This window comes from Rattus norvegicus, chromosome 14, assembly GCF_036323735.1.
Source record: "Rattus norvegicus strain BN/NHsdMcwi chromosome 14, GRCr8, whole genome shotgun sequence".
In the NCBI taxonomy this organism is placed as follows: Eukaryota; Metazoa; Chordata; class Mammalia; order Rodentia; family Muridae; genus Rattus; species Rattus norvegicus.
Window position 1 is genome coordinate 31,169,029 of NC_086032.1, and position 17,995 is coordinate 31,187,023.

At 41.2% G+C, this 17,995-nt stretch overlaps 1 protein-coding gene across 1 annotated transcript in view; it reads right to left on the minus strand.

The window, feature by feature from the left end:
• The window catches only part of Polr2b (RNA polymerase II subunit B), a 37,689-nt gene that overhangs the window by 17,495 nt on the left and 2,199 nt on the right, over positions 1-17,995 (minus strand). The window contains exons 2-13 of the mRNA NM_001106002.1: positions 17,404-17,476; positions 15,251-15,401; positions 11,840-11,952; positions 11,496-11,715; positions 10,863-11,021; positions 7,501-7,665; positions 5,211-5,407; positions 4,984-5,103; positions 4,444-4,630; positions 1,932-2,075; positions 965-1,104; positions 760-871 (exon numbers count right to left, since the gene is read on the minus strand). Coding sequence (NP_001099472.1) covers positions 760-871; positions 965-1,104; positions 1,932-2,075; positions 4,444-4,630; positions 4,984-5,103; positions 5,211-5,407; positions 7,501-7,665; positions 10,863-11,021; positions 11,496-11,715; positions 11,840-11,952; positions 15,251-15,401; positions 17,404-17,476 — 1,781 coding nt within the window. The remainder of the gene's footprint in view (positions 1-759; positions 872-964; positions 1,105-1,931; positions 2,076-4,443; positions 4,631-4,983; positions 5,104-5,210; positions 5,408-7,500; positions 7,666-10,862; positions 11,022-11,495; positions 11,716-11,839; positions 11,953-15,250; positions 15,402-17,403; positions 17,477-17,995) is intronic.

Here is a 17,995-nt window from a genome sequence, read left to right on the forward strand (position 1 = left end):
TGGCAGTGGTCTACAAACACATTCCTAGAAAATAAAAAATGTATTTTGGGAAAATATGCAATGTAAAATTTATGAATAATAGCACTACAGAAATTGAAGTGCTTATATGAAAAGAAGTCAAAAAAAGAAACTCAATTTTCAGTGAATTATCTTATTCTAATATATAATTTTATCAATAACTAGAATAAACTAATTTCCTAAAAGCTGGAAAATTAAAAACTGGGTCATACTTCCCTATAAAATTGCTTTTAAAAAAGTGAAATCAAGGCCTGGTGGGTAAAGGTGCTTATCCTCAGGCCCGATGACCTGGGTTCAATCCCCAGAACCAACTTGACAGGAAGAGAAAACTGACTCCCCATAGCTCTTCTCAAACATCCACATGTGCACGTGCACACATACAAACCAAATAAATAAATAGATAGATAAATAAATAAGCAAGCTTTAAAAATTGTTTTAAAAATTGTTCAAAGATAAATAAAAGGCAGGCAATGCCTTAACACGAAGTTTGTACTACTGATGATATAACTGACACTTCAGGGAAGTCCAGTTCAAAGGAAGATGCTGAGATGCAGAGTCTTCAGTAACCTATGCCTTCCCTACACATCACGTGGAGTACTCCGGTTAAGCTACTCCTAGATTCTTCCTACTGAATTAGATCGAGCTCAGTGGAAGAGCATTTGCCTAATATGAGTAAGACCATGGACTCAACCAACCATCCACACTGTAAAGACAAGAAAAAAGAAAAAAGGAAACTCTTACTTCGGATACAATGATGTCCATCTGACGCCGTAATTTCCTGAGTGTGTTCATGAGTTGTTCCGGGTCTTTATGGATTCCAACCCAGCAGCCATTAACAAAAATCTTGGTTGCACTGTATGAAAAAGCAGAAGCATTCTTCACTCAGCAGCTGTACTGACTACAATCTGAACATAGACAAGTTTAAAAGAAGCGCATCTGTACACACTCGGCAATAGCTGCAGGGGAAATTTCCTCTAAGTTTTCCATGCTCCATTCTTCCAAAAATTCCAAAATTGGAGAAGGTTGAGATCCAACTGAAATATAAGCCATCAGGGCTAAATTCTTCACAAGTCCTACAGCATGGCCCTACGAATAAGCCACATAATTATTAACATCAGTTTAACATGCCCATAAAAATTATCTTCTATAAACATTTACATTTGGCTTCAAGGTATACATATTACTTTCCAAGAAAAAGGTTATTTAAAAATCTTAATTTTAGGGGTTGGGGATTTAGCTCAGTGGCAGAGCACTTGCCTAGCAAGCACAAGGCCCTGGGTTCAGTCCCCAGCTCCGGAAAAAAAAAAAAATCTTAATTTTAAACCATGACATATAGGTAAATAAAAAATTCCTTGAGGTAATTGTGACATATAACTACTAGCAGACTTTGTAAAGATTCTTATCAATTATCAATCACATTTCATTATGACATTTTTATACGTTTCTCTATAATATTTTCTTACGAGTAAAAGATCGACATTAAAGTTTATTTTTAATTTGGAGGTGGTGTGCACATGAGCACAAGGCGCACAGTAGCCGGAAGAGAACATGGAAACACCTGGAGTGGAGTCACAGTGGTGTGGGCTGCCTAACGTGACCTGACGTGGCCCTTCTGCAAAAGCAGCATGTGCTCTAACCCGAGCGACCTCTCCGTCACTGCATGATGTACTTGATCATATTAGATCCTCTCTCCCCACTCTTCCCTCCCTCTCACTCCACTAATCCCTTTCTTCTTTCCAACTAGGAACCGACTTATTTTGGGTGGCCCACTGAGCTCCATGAGGGCTGGTTACGGCACGAGGTGGCCATATATACACTTCACCTGTGGCTACACCACTAAAGAGATGCCTCTCCCGCCTCCATCAATGTTGTCGTCAGCACACCGTTACCCTGGGCGTTACCTAGTGTCTTACCTCTGGAGTTTCAGCAGGACACACCATCCCCCACAATGTATTATGCAACTGTCTCGGCTTTGCTAGCTTGCCATCTCTGCCAATAGGAGAGTTTAAACGACGCAGGTGAGAAAGAGTAGACGCAAAAGTCAGGCGGTTCAGTACCTAGAGAAGGAAGAGCATATTCAAAAGCCACCCCACAAAGCACATTATCACAGTGAGGCAGAGTTAAAGTTTCTGCAAACCCCGAGTACCTTTGTCTTTAACTTTTCTTGGATAATCTTGTTTATATCCATAATCTAACTGCTTTCCATTTAGCAGTGAGAGTACACATGTGACACATATTTCTAAGAAACCACATTAACCACTCGTGGAAGTCGATTCTCTTATTTTGCCCAATGGATGCCAGGGATCACATCAGATTAGACAGCAAGCACCTGTACCCAGTGAGCTATCAAAGTGGTCCCAATTTTCTGGTTCATTTTTTTTTTTTTTTTTTCGGAGCTGAGGACCGAACACAGGGCCTTGCGCTTGCTAGGCAAGCGCTCTACCACTGAGCTAAATCCCCAGCCGGTCCCAATTTTCTTTTGTCAATTATTTTATTCTTAGCTGTCCCTTAGCCTGCGAACAGTAGTTGGTACTAGTAAATATTAACGTATATGATAGGAATTCATACCCTTTTATCCACAGAAGACACCACTAAGTCAGAACTTATCCCAGCACTTTCTCCAGGCGGAGGCCTCTGAATCTAACAGATGCAAATACTAACTATAAATGCTCCCGGGACATTAACAAAGTAATATTTACACAGCCCCTTTCCCTGCACTGTGCTACTAGCATCTCTAAACTTTCTTCTACAGTTTCCAGAATTACTGAAACGGACTCATCTACATCACACTTACAAAATAGTAAACACACCACCACCAACAGAAATTGCTCTAAAACATCTTCTCAAGGAAGCTCCGAGCACCTTTCCCATACAGTCACTAGTGCGGCTATGGCAACGCCATGCGGCCTCTCACACCTCAGACCACGAAACCATCAGAGCGGCTTCTTCACCCTGCTCTGCCTAACGAACTGTTACCACCTCACTAAAAGCTTTATGACCCACTTCTAGGAAGAACTGTTCTATTTTCCATACATTACAGAGTTTTCTACCATTCAATTATTCAATCAGAGTCTTAAAAAATCTACATATGCAACCAGAAAGATAGCTCAGTGGTGAAGAAACTTCCAGAGTTTGGTTCCAAGAACCCACGTGACAGGACTCAAAGCTGCCTATGACCCCAGCACCGGAGAATCTGACTTCCTCTCCTGACCTCCACAGGTACACACAACACAAGCACACATGCAGACACATGCACAAAAAATAAAATTTTGAAGTTTTTTAAAAGCTATTTTCTCAATATTTCTCAAAACTTGACCTATATAAAACTGCTTTAGTCCACGGAAATAATCTATTTCTCTTCTTGGATACTGTAACAATCTTCCTGCCAAGAACCTTAAACTTTTCAAATGTTTTTCTACATGCAGCCAAAAATGCTTGTACTGCTCCAGCAGAGGACCTAGGTTCCATCCCTAGCACCTACATGGTAGGTCACAAGCACCTTCTCAGCCCTCTTCTAGGTTCAGTAGACTGCTGCACGCACATGGTACACAGGAACTCCCACACATAGACCTGAAAATAGAAGCCAGGCAATGGTGGTGTGCGCCTTTAATATCAGCACTAGGGAGGAAGAGGCAGGTAGACCTCTGAGTTCAAGGCTAACCTGGTCTATAGACTGAGTTCCACAACAGCCAAGGCTTCCCAGAGAAACCCTATCTTTAAAAAAAAGGAAGGAAAATATGTTTAAAGCAATAGAGGAGTATTGGAAGAACTACTTTTGTGTTCTGACCTAGGGTCTCGCCCTGTAGCACAGGATAGCTTCAAGTTTGAAGCAATCTTATTACCTCAGGTCTCCAGAGTGCTAGGACTATAAGCATAAGCCGCCACGCCAACGTTAAGAAACACACTTTCAAACAAATAAAAGGCATGCCCAGAGATTTTCTGGGTTAGTTTCTAAAATGGAGCTTTTGAGACAAAAATTTTGCAGGCACAGCTCTAATCCCAGGATTCTGGAAGTTGAGGCAAGAAGAACACTAGTTTAAGGCCAGCCTAGGCTGTACTTAATGACCCTGTTATTTCCCCTGCCCTATCCCTGTATTCAGACTTTGTCACATCATATAGTAATAGCAGCAGCAGTAGTAGTAGTAGCAGTACTAGTAGTAGTAGCAGTACTAGTAGCAGTAGCAGTAGCAGTGGTAGTGGTAGTAGATTGTTTGCTATCTTGAGTTTCTAAATTACAAACCAAAAACTTGACTCTCTAATTGCTAATGGGTAATTTAGGAGAAACTTTGTTTCATTATTTAAAAACTAGTGATTTTTACATCTGACCAAGGAAAACAAAAATAAAGTCAGTCATGTTCACTGAAATGAAAGAATCCGCCAGCCCTGTAACTCTTTCCCTGTGAGTGCACTCAGTGGCCACCTCACCTGCGACACTCCAGCTCTGGCTTGGTGAGCTTTCTTCTGGTCACCCCAGTTCCCAGTGGCTAAAGAGTATTTTAGCCCATCGGATATGATCCTTGTCTTAATTGCCAACTCTAGGTTAAAGTCCTTTCCGCGGTCAATAAACTTCTGTGCATAGATCCGTACTTCTTTCAGCAAATTCTTAAACATGCTGTCAAACAAGATGGTGTTGTTGTAAACATGGGAAAGTCTCCAGAAGCACACATCTTCAGCAGAGACGACAGCACCCACAAACAAGGCCACGGCAGTGTGCTAATACCACTCTTTTGGGGTTCCTATACCCTATATACACATGCAGTAGGGAGAACAACTACAATAAAGTGCTTGAGAAGGCTAAGATGACTACTGTCAGGAGCTGAGGAAATATGAAGTAGCTGCCGTGAAACCATAAGGATATGGGCACCTGTGCATAAGCAGGCCATGGTGGCCACCCTGGGCACTAGGGAAGACCCACCTGTAAAGGAAGTCATGACTCTCTCTACCATGTCACTCTGTAATCCTTACCCTCTAAATAAGAACGCAAGCAGAGGCCCAGCAAGATCCAATCTCTTGTTGCCATAGTGATCTCTGTCATCTAGTTCTCTTCTACCCAAGGCTGCTAGAAGTAACCTATGAACCATGTACCTAGAAAAAAGGGAAACACCTGATTTTTAGTTTTCCTTGACATCTCAAAACACAACTTACTCTATTTTAACCCAGCAAAGATCTTCAAACAGTAAAACTCAACTTACCCCAAGAAATAGGCCTTTTTGGTCTCACAGAAATCACTGACACCGACATGCGGAAGCATCTCTTTCTGTAAGACTTCTTTTGCATATTTAATTCTTTTCTCCTTAGTAACACCAGGCTTCGCCCCTCTTGAACCAATGAAGTTTAAGGCAACATTCTGCTCTTGGATGACAAATGCTTCATCGAGAGATGGTTTAACCTAGCAAATAATCTACATTAAGCTTTTTCAGATTTATATTTTACCTAAACTAATTTTATTAGCATGCAAAATAATGCTGACCTATTTTTAGAAAATACCAGACTTGGAAGGCTCCTCAGAGACAGAGATATCTGTCAAATCCACCCAGTGTGAGCAATTTCACTTTTATGAACAATACAATTTCATAAATAGCATTTTTATATATCTTAATGATGTATAAATTTTTTTTTTTTTGGTTCTTTTTTTTGGAGCTGGGGACCGAACCCAGGGCCTTGCGCTTCCTAGGCAAGGGCTCTACCACTGAGCTAAATCCCCAACCCCAAAATTTTTTATATATATATTTTAATGACCAATGCTTTAAAGGCAAAAACCAAAATAAGACATTTCTTTTAGTTCTATCAAATATATTTAGAGAAGTTTCATGGTGTGATTAAAATTTACTGAGTTACAGATGCTTTTCTTCTCAGTGTTTGAGGGAAGAAACATTTGGTCTATGAATGAAATCACTATCTTGAGGGGAGACTTTAAAACTGCAGTGCAGAGCAGACCTATGTTCCATTCTTGCCCCCACCTACAGCCCCTGCAACCAAGTCAACAGTTCCCCAGGAAAGGGTTAGATAATTCTTGCTAGGGCTGTAACTCGTGTCTGAGCGCTTACCTAGCATGTGTGAACCAAGGGTTACTCCCCAGCACCCCCAGGCCCCCCAAAAAACTTTTTCCTGAGTTCCATTCCAATTTTAAAATTCTTAAATTCCAATTATACAGAGGAGTGGGCATAAGAAATCGTGGTACAATAAGAAGCTTGGCATCTGTACTGAGTGTTTTCTCTTGTCCACCCACAGTTCTAAATGTCCAAATCCTAATCATGGTACCGAAGGCCACATAAGCCAGTCAAGACCAAGCTTGGTGTCACATACCTGCAATCCCAACACTCGAGAGACAGGCAAGACTGCCAGCCTGTATACATAGTGAAATCTGGGTCAACCAGGGCTAAAAAGTGAGCCCCTGCCTCAAACAAATAACAACAATAAAAATCCCACAGATGTATGGTGGATCGAGTACTATTTAAGGGAAACTTGATACCAATGTTATTACAAAATTAATTGGTTAATAATTTGGTTGGGTTTTGAAAAAGCATAACAACTAAATTACACTTTCAAAAGATTTTAAAATTATGCATTCTCATAGAGTGAATGTTGGATTCATAGGCCTGTAAAAACTAGTCTATACTACAACATAAAACAAACAAACAAACAAAACAAACAAACAAACAAAAAAACAGTAATTTTCAGAAACCAATGCAAGTCAGGTCTTTCACTTCACTGAGCCAAGTGTGATAGCAGGCACCTTTGCTTACTAAGCCATTCTGGCGCCTTAGAGTAGTAACTATTGGTGTCTCTGAAGTGCTGGTGAGTCCCAGCCTGCTGTGGAGCTGGCTGTCTCCATCCCCCCTTCTGTGTGCTCTGGGTACTAAAGTGAGGTGGGCAGGCCTGTGTGTTAAAAGCTTCTATTCACTCAGTCATCTTGATGGCCTGATTTTTTTTTAGTTTTTTATTTTAATAATTATACTATGATTCTATCAATGAATACTGTTTCCTAGGAAATAAACACTGACCTAAAGAAGTATAACATCTACAACTATTTCCAAATGGATCAGAAAAAAAGAAGACAAAGAAAATGTGATAACCCTCGCTGAAACTGAGAAAAGACTACAAGAAAATTCTAGTACTATTCTTACAATTTTCCTGAAAGTTAGAAATTATTTCAAATAAAAAGTCTAAAACAAAGAGCAGCTCTGGAGGGCTCATCCTCTATGTCCCTGAACTGCTCTGGCTGGCATGTTCCCATGGTCTCCTCACTGCTGCTTCTTTGCCCTGCTGACACTGAACAGCAGCCGCTCCCACCTTCCCTGCCTGTTCTTACAGAGAACTCTCAGGGAGATGGGGCTGAGTTATACTTCCACTTCACGGTAAATGCCACAGGCGTGTGACAGGTAAATTGCTCTGAAGAGCATTTCTGCTGCTTTAAGGTTTGCAACCATCAGCATCTCTAAGCGTCTAATAACAGGGAGTGCACATTTGCCTTCTCATTACCATTTCCATCATCTCTGGGTCTTCGAAGTCATAAATGATGTGCTCTAAAATATCTCTATCAGACACAAAGCCTAATGCTCTGAACACAATTATGATGGGAACTTCTTGCTTGATATATGGTAATGTCGCCACGATGCGCTGGCCAATTGCACTCTTCTTTGCACCCTAGAAAAGCAAGAGTGTTATCAGAACATGAACATACAAGAGCTCAGAGAAACACAGAGTACCAGATGGTCATCTTAGTATACATGTTACATGTCTCAAAAGAAAATGTCTATCTATTGTCCTACAGCTTCTTTTAAGAAGCACTCAAACCTGCTTACTAAATTCTTGTTCTTTAATTCGATGCAGGACCTCACTATGTAGCCCAGCTGGCCTAGAAGCACAATGACCTGCGTGCCTCTGTCTATGGAGTACAAACATTGAGGATGTGCATCAGCACACCAGCACGTTTACTGCTTTTATGAACAACGTGGTCAATGAAACCCAAAAGAACTCCCATGCTTGCCAAGATTCTCCAAGAATTACCAAATACAAAATTTGAAAATAACTTTTGGCTGCCAAAGAATACAAAAAAGACTGTTACCTTGCCATTCCTATCCACAGTAAGAGGGGAATAAAAAGTAGATTGCAAGGGGGGACAGACTCTGTGACGGGGGGAGGACTCTGAGACGGGGATGACTAAGATGGGGAGCAGAGTTTGGAATGTACATACGTACATATGTACATACATACATAGTAGAGTGCAAAGGGGGGAGTGACTCTCTGATGGGGGGACTAGGATGGGGAGCAGAGTTTGGAATGTAAATACATACATATGTACATACATACATACATACATACATACATACATACATACATACATAGTAGAGTGCAAGGGGCAGCTGGAATAAATGCTCAGTGGTTAACAGCACTGGCTGCTCCTACAAAGGACCCAGGTTCTGTTCCCAGCACCCACATGGCAGCTCACAACCATCTTTAACTTCAGTTCAAAGGGATCCAATGCCCTCTTCTGATCTCTGTGAATTCTAGGACTGTACATGATGTACATACACAGAGGCAAAACAGTGATATACATAAAATAAAAATAAACCTTAAAAGGAAATAGATTACAGGGTGCTGGTCATGGTACAAATGTCTCAATCCCAGCACCCCAGAGGCAGAGAGAGACAGATCTCTGTGAGTTCCTGGACTACCAGGATTATATGGAGATCCCTTCTCAAAATAGGTTAGGATAAAAAGAAAAGGAAAGACAAGCCTAGAATGAAAGCAAATATGAAATTAGAGCTCTCTAAATTAACATGGAGGCATTTCTTCCCTCATTCTTCCTCCTGAGCTGCATACACATACAACCCCAAAAAACATCACTAGCCCATGCTAGCGGTCATGGCCTCTCAGTTTTAGCTATATCGTTCTGCTTCACCTTTGTATACTTCCTTGACTCCATAACTTCAGTCATGGTTCCCCCACCACACCTCAGAACACCTTCCACTGAAAGCTCATTCCAAGTCCTGAGTTTAGCTGAGAACAAGTGCTTACATATTACACTCAAATCTTCCCCTTGAGCCCTAAGCTACATCTTCAGCCTTCACCTCTCCAACTGCTATCTGGGTGTTTCTACTTGGTCACCTAACATTCCATTCCGTCAATTGTTTGCACCATCAAGATGGGTCAGGTGGTGCCACACCAGCCTGGAGACCAGAGTTCAGTAATCAGAATGCAGAAAAGAGCAAAGAAGAAAACCGGCTCTACAAGTTGTCCTCTGGCCTCCATATATATGCTGTGACACACATCTCCTGCCACATCATCAGGCACACGTACAGAGTAAATACTTTAAAATTGATTTTAGTGTCTGGAGAGATGACTCGGCAGGTAAGAACACTGGCTGTTCTACCAGAGGACTCAGGTTCAGTTCCCAGCACCCACATGGCAGATCTCATCCATCTTTAACTTCGGTTCTGGGGGATCCAATGCCCTCTTCTGGCCTCCCTGGACACCGGGTAATCATGTAGTACAGAAATACATGCAGGCAAAGCACCCATACACATAATAAAATAAATTTAAAAAATTACAATTCACATTTCAGCAGACTGAGGGAAGGCCTCAGTCAGTAAAGTGTCTACTGTAGTGAGCATGGGTGGGGCCTGAGCTCCATCTCCAGAACCACAGAAAAAGCTGCATGGGTCAAGAGCACTGCTGCTCCTCCAGAGAAACTAGATGTGAGTCCATATGGCATCTCATAGCCACCTGTAACTGCAGTCTTGGGGCAACTAACACCCTCTGCTGTCCTCTGTGAGCCCATAGCTGCACATGTTGTACATATGCATGCAGCCAAAATACAAATACAAAAAAATAAATCAATAAATAAGCAATGTGTTGTAGCTTCCACTTGTAATCACCATGATGAAGAAGCAGAGACAGGCCAGGCAGTCCTGGTACATGCCTTTCATCCCAGAATTCAGGAAGCAGAGGCAGGCAAATCTCAAGTTTGAGGCCAACCAGACCAGTACAGAGCAAGTTCCAGGACAGCCAGGGCTACAGAGAGAAATCCTGTGTTGTTGAAATAGCACCTCCCCTACCCTAACCCCCCCAAATTAGTCTGATGAGGCTGGAGACATGATTGGAGTTTATGAATATACACTATTCTTGCAGATAATTGACTTCAATTCCCAGCACCCACACTGGGCAGCTCATAACTGCCTATAACTAATTCCAAGATCCTATGCCTCTAGTCTCTTTGAGCAATTGCACTCAGATGCACATACCCACATATAGACACACACATACACATAAGATAAATATAACTCAGGCATGGTGGCACAAGCCTTTTTTTATTCTAGAACTCAGGAGCCAGAGGCAGGCTTCTGAAAGTTCAAGGGTAGCCTGCTCTACAGAGTGACTTCCAGAACAACTGAACTACATAGTGAGACCCTGTCTCAAAAAAAAAAAAAAAATCTTAAATAGTCTAGTAAATAATAAAACAAGGCTGGGCAGTGGTGGTACACACCTTTAATCCCAGCACTTAGGAGGCAAAGGAAGGCAGAGCTGAGTTTGGGGCCAGCCCGGCCTACAAAGTGAGTTCCAGGACATATAGGACTTTTTTTTTAAAAAGCCAAAAAGAAAGAAGAAGAGGAGGAAGAGGAAGAGGAGGAATAGGAAGAGGAGGAGGAGGAGGAGGAAAGAAAAGAAAAGAAAGAAAGAAGCAATGCCTCAATAAAACTTATAAACAAGCAATGAGACAGACGGAGCTGGGGCTGTAGCTCAGTGACAGAGCACTGTACAAGGCCCTAGGTTCAAGCACAGTAAAGCAAAGCACAAAGGAAAAAGCCCAAACGTCGCACACTCCAGCCTTACCACCATACCTGTCCTCCTCTGGCCAGCATGCTAACCCATATAGTACTGGTGGGTCGGGAAGAATTCTCTAGGCATGAGCGGCATTCTCCTGTATAGGCATACTTGGAATCCTTTTTGGCAAACACATAGACTGTGTTTGTTGCCATTTTCTCTTGAGCTATCAGAACCTATAGAAAGAGTAAGAAAATTACAGCCAAGAAATCAAAAAGGTCATCGAAATAGAAAGAAGTAAACCTGCACGGTTATATAATCTGGTCATATGGGCTCATACTTCACAGAAATACACAAACGTCAACAACGGGCAAACCTCTAGTTCACATTATGCACAACTTCACAGTTTTAATTTACAAAAGTTTAGGTATCACACCTTAAATAACTCACCTGTCACTTTCAGGTAGAGGGGTGTGTGTGTGTGTGTGTAAGTGTTAGGTGTGAAGGCCAGAAGAGGGCATCAAACACCCTGGAAGTGGAGTTACAAGTGACATGTGGAGGTACTGAGGACCAAATTCTACCCTCTGCAGGAGTAGCATGTGCTCCTATGCCCTGAACCTTCTCTAGCCCTGAGAATGCACACCTTTTAATTTTACTTTAATAATCTAAATGTTAACTATCATTTTACTGTGTTTTAAATACCACTATACCTTTTCTGATCCATTAATAATAAAATAGCCACCAGGATCCAAAGGACACTCATTCAGCTCACACAAGTCACGGTCTGTTAAGCCATTCAACAAGCAATACGTGGAGCGCAGCATAATGGGGATTTTCCCGATGAAGGTTTTCTGGTGCTGAGTCTGCAGCTGCTCTTCACCCTCTTTAATGACCGTCTTCGTTATGTCCACGTAAAGCGGGGCGGAGTACCTTCAAAGGAAAGCGGGTCAGAACTGGCCGTAAGTTATTTGCAAAAATAACTACGTAAGTTATATTTTTTTTAATTTTATTCAATATCAGGTGCTAAGAAAGAAAAGAAAAAGGTCTATCTTACGTGAGATTTCTTAACCTGGCTTCATTTGGCATCATTGGTGAAGGGGCACCATCTCTTTCCCAATGAGTAGGTTTGGAGAGGTAAATTTGTTCAAACTTCAGTAAATATCTTGGCTAAAATTAAACAAAAGCATAAGTTTCGAAAGCTAGGCTCTTACTATACACTTATCATCCCAGCACTTAGCAGGCTATGGTGGGAGAATCATGAGTTTTAAGCCAGACTAAGCAATATAGCAAAATCTTGCCCGAAAATACATAAAAAAGTTGTAATTGACATTAGCATTTTAAGTAGAAGCAACTCTACAACCTGACATGTGGATGCTCTAAAGTCAAAATCCACATTACAGTGATGTGGTTGTCCTGTACTATATTATACATAAATACCATATTATTGTTTATATTAATACTTATATATTGTTATATAACAATGTAAGTTATTATATAAGTATAAATAATAATTAAAATATTAATTTTTTGCCAGGCATGGTGGTGCACACCTTTAATCCCAGCATTCAGGTGGCAGGGTCAGGTAGATCTTTGTGAGTTTGAAGCCAGCCTGATCTACAAAGCAAATTCCAGGACAACCAGGACTATAGAATCAAACTGTCTCAAAAATAAATAAAATTATTTTGATTTTTCCTAAATCTAGGTAATATAAATATTATCTTTGACAGTAAATGCCACATGTGTAGGTCCCTAAGGAAGCCAGGAGAGGGTGAGAGACCCTCACAGGAACACTAAGAACTGAACTTAAAACTTTTATCTCTTCAGCCCAGAGATGTTCTCTTATATCTGATTGCTTCCTTACAGACGACAAGAAGGTCTTTTTCACTGGGAATGGAGAAGCTGAGAAAGACTTTCACTTAACTCAAGATGGCCTCACTCTGCATCTTAACTACATATCCAAGACAGGCCTCCTCGGGGAGCCTCATGCCTCCACCTCCCACATGCTGACATCCCAGGCAGGCAGCACATCTGGCTCAAATAGGCGTTATCTACTGCACATGTCATCTGCTCTAAATTTATTTCAAAAAATCAAAACTGCATTCTCCACCCCCTGCCACCCATAGCCATCCCCACCAGGCATTTTACTTATGTTTTACATCCTGAGAGAAGAAACCCAAGAATTTCCTCCTGTGTATTTATCCTGCTTCTCCATGATGCCAGCTGAGGTTGTGAATACCAATGACACGATAGAAGCAAATTTTTCTGCTACTCTTATAAAACTTAGTGCTGCTTAAATCTGGGGCTAATCACTCCACATTTATTTTTCCTGTCTGTGTGGTGCACAATAATTTTTCCAGTTCTAAAATCAGTGATTTCAAATTCACCATGTAACTACATTTCATCATGACAAATAGAAACTGGACTATGGCCTGGTAGCGGTGGTGCACACTTTTAATCCTAGCAAGTGGAAGGCAGAGGCAGTTGGATCTTTGAGTTCAAGGCCAGTCTGGTCTACCGAGTGAGTTCCAGGAAAGTCAAGGCCACACAGAAAAATCTCTGGCAAAAAAGAAAGGGAAAGGGAAAGGAAGGAAACAAAACTGGGTCATGTACGACTCTGGCACACAGCCTGATAAGAACCCGGCATCTGCTCTTGAAAACAGGACGTTTATGTGCACCATGATGCCAGTGTGCAAGCACAGAGAGATATTAGAAATCAAAATGATCCTTATTAATGCCTATACACTTTTGTGCACTCTCACTGGTGAGGGTGGAAAGTACCAAGTGTCCAAAAGGGGCGGGAAGCTGGGAGGAGAGGACAGATTCAAGCCTAACTCTCCAATCTTTACCTCTGGACCCTTCCTATTTCAAGTAGACAGTGGTAACACACTCTACAGCCTGTAGCACTCTTCAACAACTTCTCCAGAGCCTTTCATAAGCTGGCTCCATCTTACCTTCTCCCAGTGTCCTCGAACCAGACACATCAATTTCTATGCTGCTCACTGTTGGCGCCACCCACTTCTCAAGCTGAGTGCATCAATCACTTTCTTCTTTAAAGACCTAAACCACCTCTTCTGAGGAAAGTCACTCCTGCCTTCACTGCCAGCTCAAGTCCCCATCTTCCCTGCCCAGCCAAGCTTTAGAAATGGATTCTTCCTGCAGTGTTTAACACATTGGCGCTCTGAGTTGACTTTTAACTCTTCACTTATGAAGAGAAAATCACTTGGGAGATTTTTTTTTTCTTTTTTTCGGAGCTGGGGACCGAACCCAGGACCTTGCGCTTCCTAGGTAAGCGCTCTACCACTGAGCTAAATCCCCAGCGGGAGATTTTTTTAAAAAGTACATTATGGTCCTTTTTCTAGCACATTCCCTAAAAAGACCATTTGCTTTTGCTTTTAAGGCAAAATTCTGTGCAGCAGCTTCAACTAAAATAAGAGTAATAGACCAGCCCTTCGGATACAATTTAGGAAAGGGACTCGGCTGGCAGGACAATGACCTTTCCTTCTCTAGCTCTTTCTGCCTTATGTTGCTTTGCAGTTTCCCTGTGTCTCAGAGACCAGGATGCTACTGCAGCTGCCTCTCTCTACTTCTCTGCAACTGGGAACAGTCAGTCACTATTTTGGACTTCTTTGAAACAATTATTTTTTAAAAAAAACTATAAAATTATACCCTTGCTAAAAGTTATTTTAAAACCACATGTGTATGAATTAAAAATCAGTAAAAAAGTTAAATGAGCTATTATGCCCAATTTCCCTTTTTGATCTCACATTTTAGTCATGTATTCCATGCAATGCAATAAATAAAAATCAAGAGTCTGGGAATGGAGACACACTCCACAAGAAGGCCCAGTCAAAAGGATCATGACTTCAAAGCCAACCTTAGTAACAGAGAGACACTTTGTCCTAAATAAATAAATAAATAAATAAATAAATAAATAAGAGACTGTCCTTCAACAGCCTTTCTCTTATGATTCTTAGACTGCAGGAGAAATTGGTTAGAACATCTAAAACAACAGAACTGTTTCCAGTCCATGTCTCAGGGGCTCATACAGAGTTCTCTCTTCCCAACTACTAAGTACTTACTGAGGGCACTGGGTGCATGCCTATAAATCCTAGCTACTAAGAAGACTGAGTCAGGAGAATATAGAATTCAAGGCCAGCCCGGGCAACTTACCAAGTAATAAAAACTTAAAAAAAAAACAAAAGGGGGGGGGAGGGGGACACAGACAGAGTTTAGGGGTAGAATTTCTACCTAGTGTGCATAAGGCCCTTCAGTCTTCCCCCAAACCAAAACGTACATACTATCTGAGTAAAGATTAAGGTTTTACATCACTGAACAAACGCACATCTTCATTAACAAAGATAAATGCAGAGCCCGGTGGAGGTGCCGTAGGTACTCTGCAGAAGCTACCGAGAGAGAGAAGGCCTGGGACCCAGGCTCTCCTTCACCTGAGCAGTAACCTTCTTACCGGCTCTTCAACCTCCCCACTAGCGTGCTGGGCTTCAGCCTGCAGGTCAATCGGTGGTGCATCTTCCACAATTCTTTGAACAGACATCTGAATAAACTCGTCAAAGGAATCCAGCTGCTGTCTGACCAAGCCTTTTTCATCAAAATAAGAACTAGAAAAATATTAAGTTCATAATCAGTTGCAACTCAATTTGTTTTCTAGCATATTTCTTCATTTTCATTTAATCCAGCAGTTCTCAACCTGTGGGTTATGACCCTTTTGGCAAACATCTAACTCCAAAAATATTTATATTACAACTCAAAAGTAGCCAATTTACAGTTCTGAACAACAAGGAAAATAATCTTATGGGTGGGGGTCACCATAAGAAGAGGAACTGTTTTAAAGGGTCACAGCTTTAGTAAAGTTGAGAACCGCTGACTTAATCCACTCAACAAAGACTCAATCATTACATAAGGCCAGGGGTGTTTTCTTTGTAGACATGTTTGAAAGGGAGAAAGGTGGGTAATTAAATAACTAACTATAAGGCAGCTTTGATCTGTAAACAAACTTCATTCAAACTCCAAGCATTTCCCACTGCCAGGTTATATGTGACTGTCAGTGTGGCGATCTTGTCATTTATTTTTGAGTGTCCTTTCTGTGTTTTACTTCAGCTCAATTACACTTGGAAAAGGGTTGGAATCTGGACTAAAATACAACTTTGATGTGACTTTACTCATTCACAATAATTTAAAAAACAGAATTAGATTAACATCACCAATAATACAATAAGTGCACCTCCTAATACAGTGTGCCATGCTTCTGCCAAAGGACTCATCCAAAGGCAATACAAGGAAAGCCAGAAAAACTACAATCCACGAGCACTGTGCTAAGTAACTGAGCAGATTCTTATCTTAAAAAGAGAAGATGGGCTTTGGGATTTAGCTCAGTGGTAGAGCGCTTGGCCCTGGGTTCGGTCCCCAGCTTCGAAAAAAAGAAAAAGAAGAAAAAAAAAGAGGACATGCTGAGAAACTGTTTCAGATTGAAGGAAGCACAAAAATAAGACATAAAAGAAAATGTATGAGGCAGAAGAGATGGTTCAGCAGAGACATAGCTCCATGGTAAAGAGCAGGCAGCTCTTCCAAAGGAGCCAAGTTCAATTCCCAGCACCTACATGGCGGCTCATGATTATCTTCAACTCCAGTCCCATGGATGCCCTCCTCTGGCCTCCATGGGCACCTGCACACTAGGTGGACATAAACTCACACAGGCATATAAACACAAAAAATAAAAGTGAAAGAAATAAAGAGAGAACAACAAAGCATGCAACACTCAAAGCCCTGAGGCAGGAGGACTCGCAAGTTCCAGTTCAGGCCTGGTCTCAAAAATCTAACTGACAAAATAAATTTCAGTGGATACCCTAGGTCCAGGAAAAAAAAAAAAAAAATGAGAAAAAAATTTTCTTCTTTTGCTATAAAATTAGTGAGATAACTTGCAAAAATGTAGATTCTGGAGGTTAAATAAGGCTATTGTATCAGTATTAATTCCTATACTGTGATTACATTAAAGTGCCTGCTATTTACTCTTCAATGTTTCTTGGGGAAAAATGCACAAAGAAAGGAAGAAAAAAGAAAGAAAAAACTTATGGAGGCCAGGTGTGGTGGCACATGCCTTTAGTCCCAGCATTAAGGAAGCAAAGGCAGACACGTCTCTGAGTTTGAGGCTGGGGTTTACAAAACCAAATCCAGAATGTCCAGGGCTACAGAGAAAAAACCATGTCTCAAAAAACAAAAAACAGAATAGCATAAGGACAATATTTAAGGGCTTCAATGAGGTACATAAATGAATTTTTTAGCTTTTCTCTAAGGTGGAAATATTTTAAATAAATAAATAAAGCCAAACATGGTGAGGTGTCCCTGTAGGATTCCCAGCACTCAGAAGGCTGAAGCAAGAGTGCTGTAAGTTCAAACCAGCCCAGCCTACAGCAAGTTCCACAGCATGCAGAGCTACATACTGTTCTGTCTGCATAAAACAAAGCAACCCTGTAAGTAACTAATATATGTTACTTACACATTAGCAAGCACAGATACGGCCGAGGACTATCTAGAAGGAACAGAACAACAGGACCTCACACCATCTTGTATCTACTAAAGCTGTTCCGTTTGGTCTAAAGTTACCTGATCACGATCCAGCATGCTTCCTGCCACAAATCTGGAGTGATTTCATCATCATCTTCATCATATTGCATATCTGCAAAAACAATACACTATGCTCACTGGCCATGAGATGCCACAAGTTCAAACGTTACCTCTATGAAATAAATAGCACTCTGCTAAGAGGCAATCACTTCACCCCATTTTCCTAGAATTTCAGAAAACTAATGTCATATCAATATTCTTCCTATATACAGAGATTTTACAGCAAAGTTTCAGTTAAGTTGTGAGAATTTACAATTTCTGTCTGCTCCAGAAAGTCCGTGTAGCGCTTAGCAGGAGCAAGATCCTCTAACCAGTAAGGCCTCAGAGACAATGATGAGAGAGAAAATGGTTTAAATAACTGAGCAACACCCTGGGGTGGTCTGTGACTGCAGCATTTCATACATTTATATACGCATATTTCACCTGTATACAGTATACATGCATGTATATGCATACTTTTTTTTTCTTTTTAGAGACAGGATCTCACTATGTAGCCTAGCTGGCTGGAGCACACTCTGTACAAGAACTGGTCTTAAACTTACAGAGAGCTTCCTGCCTCTGCCTCTTTTTT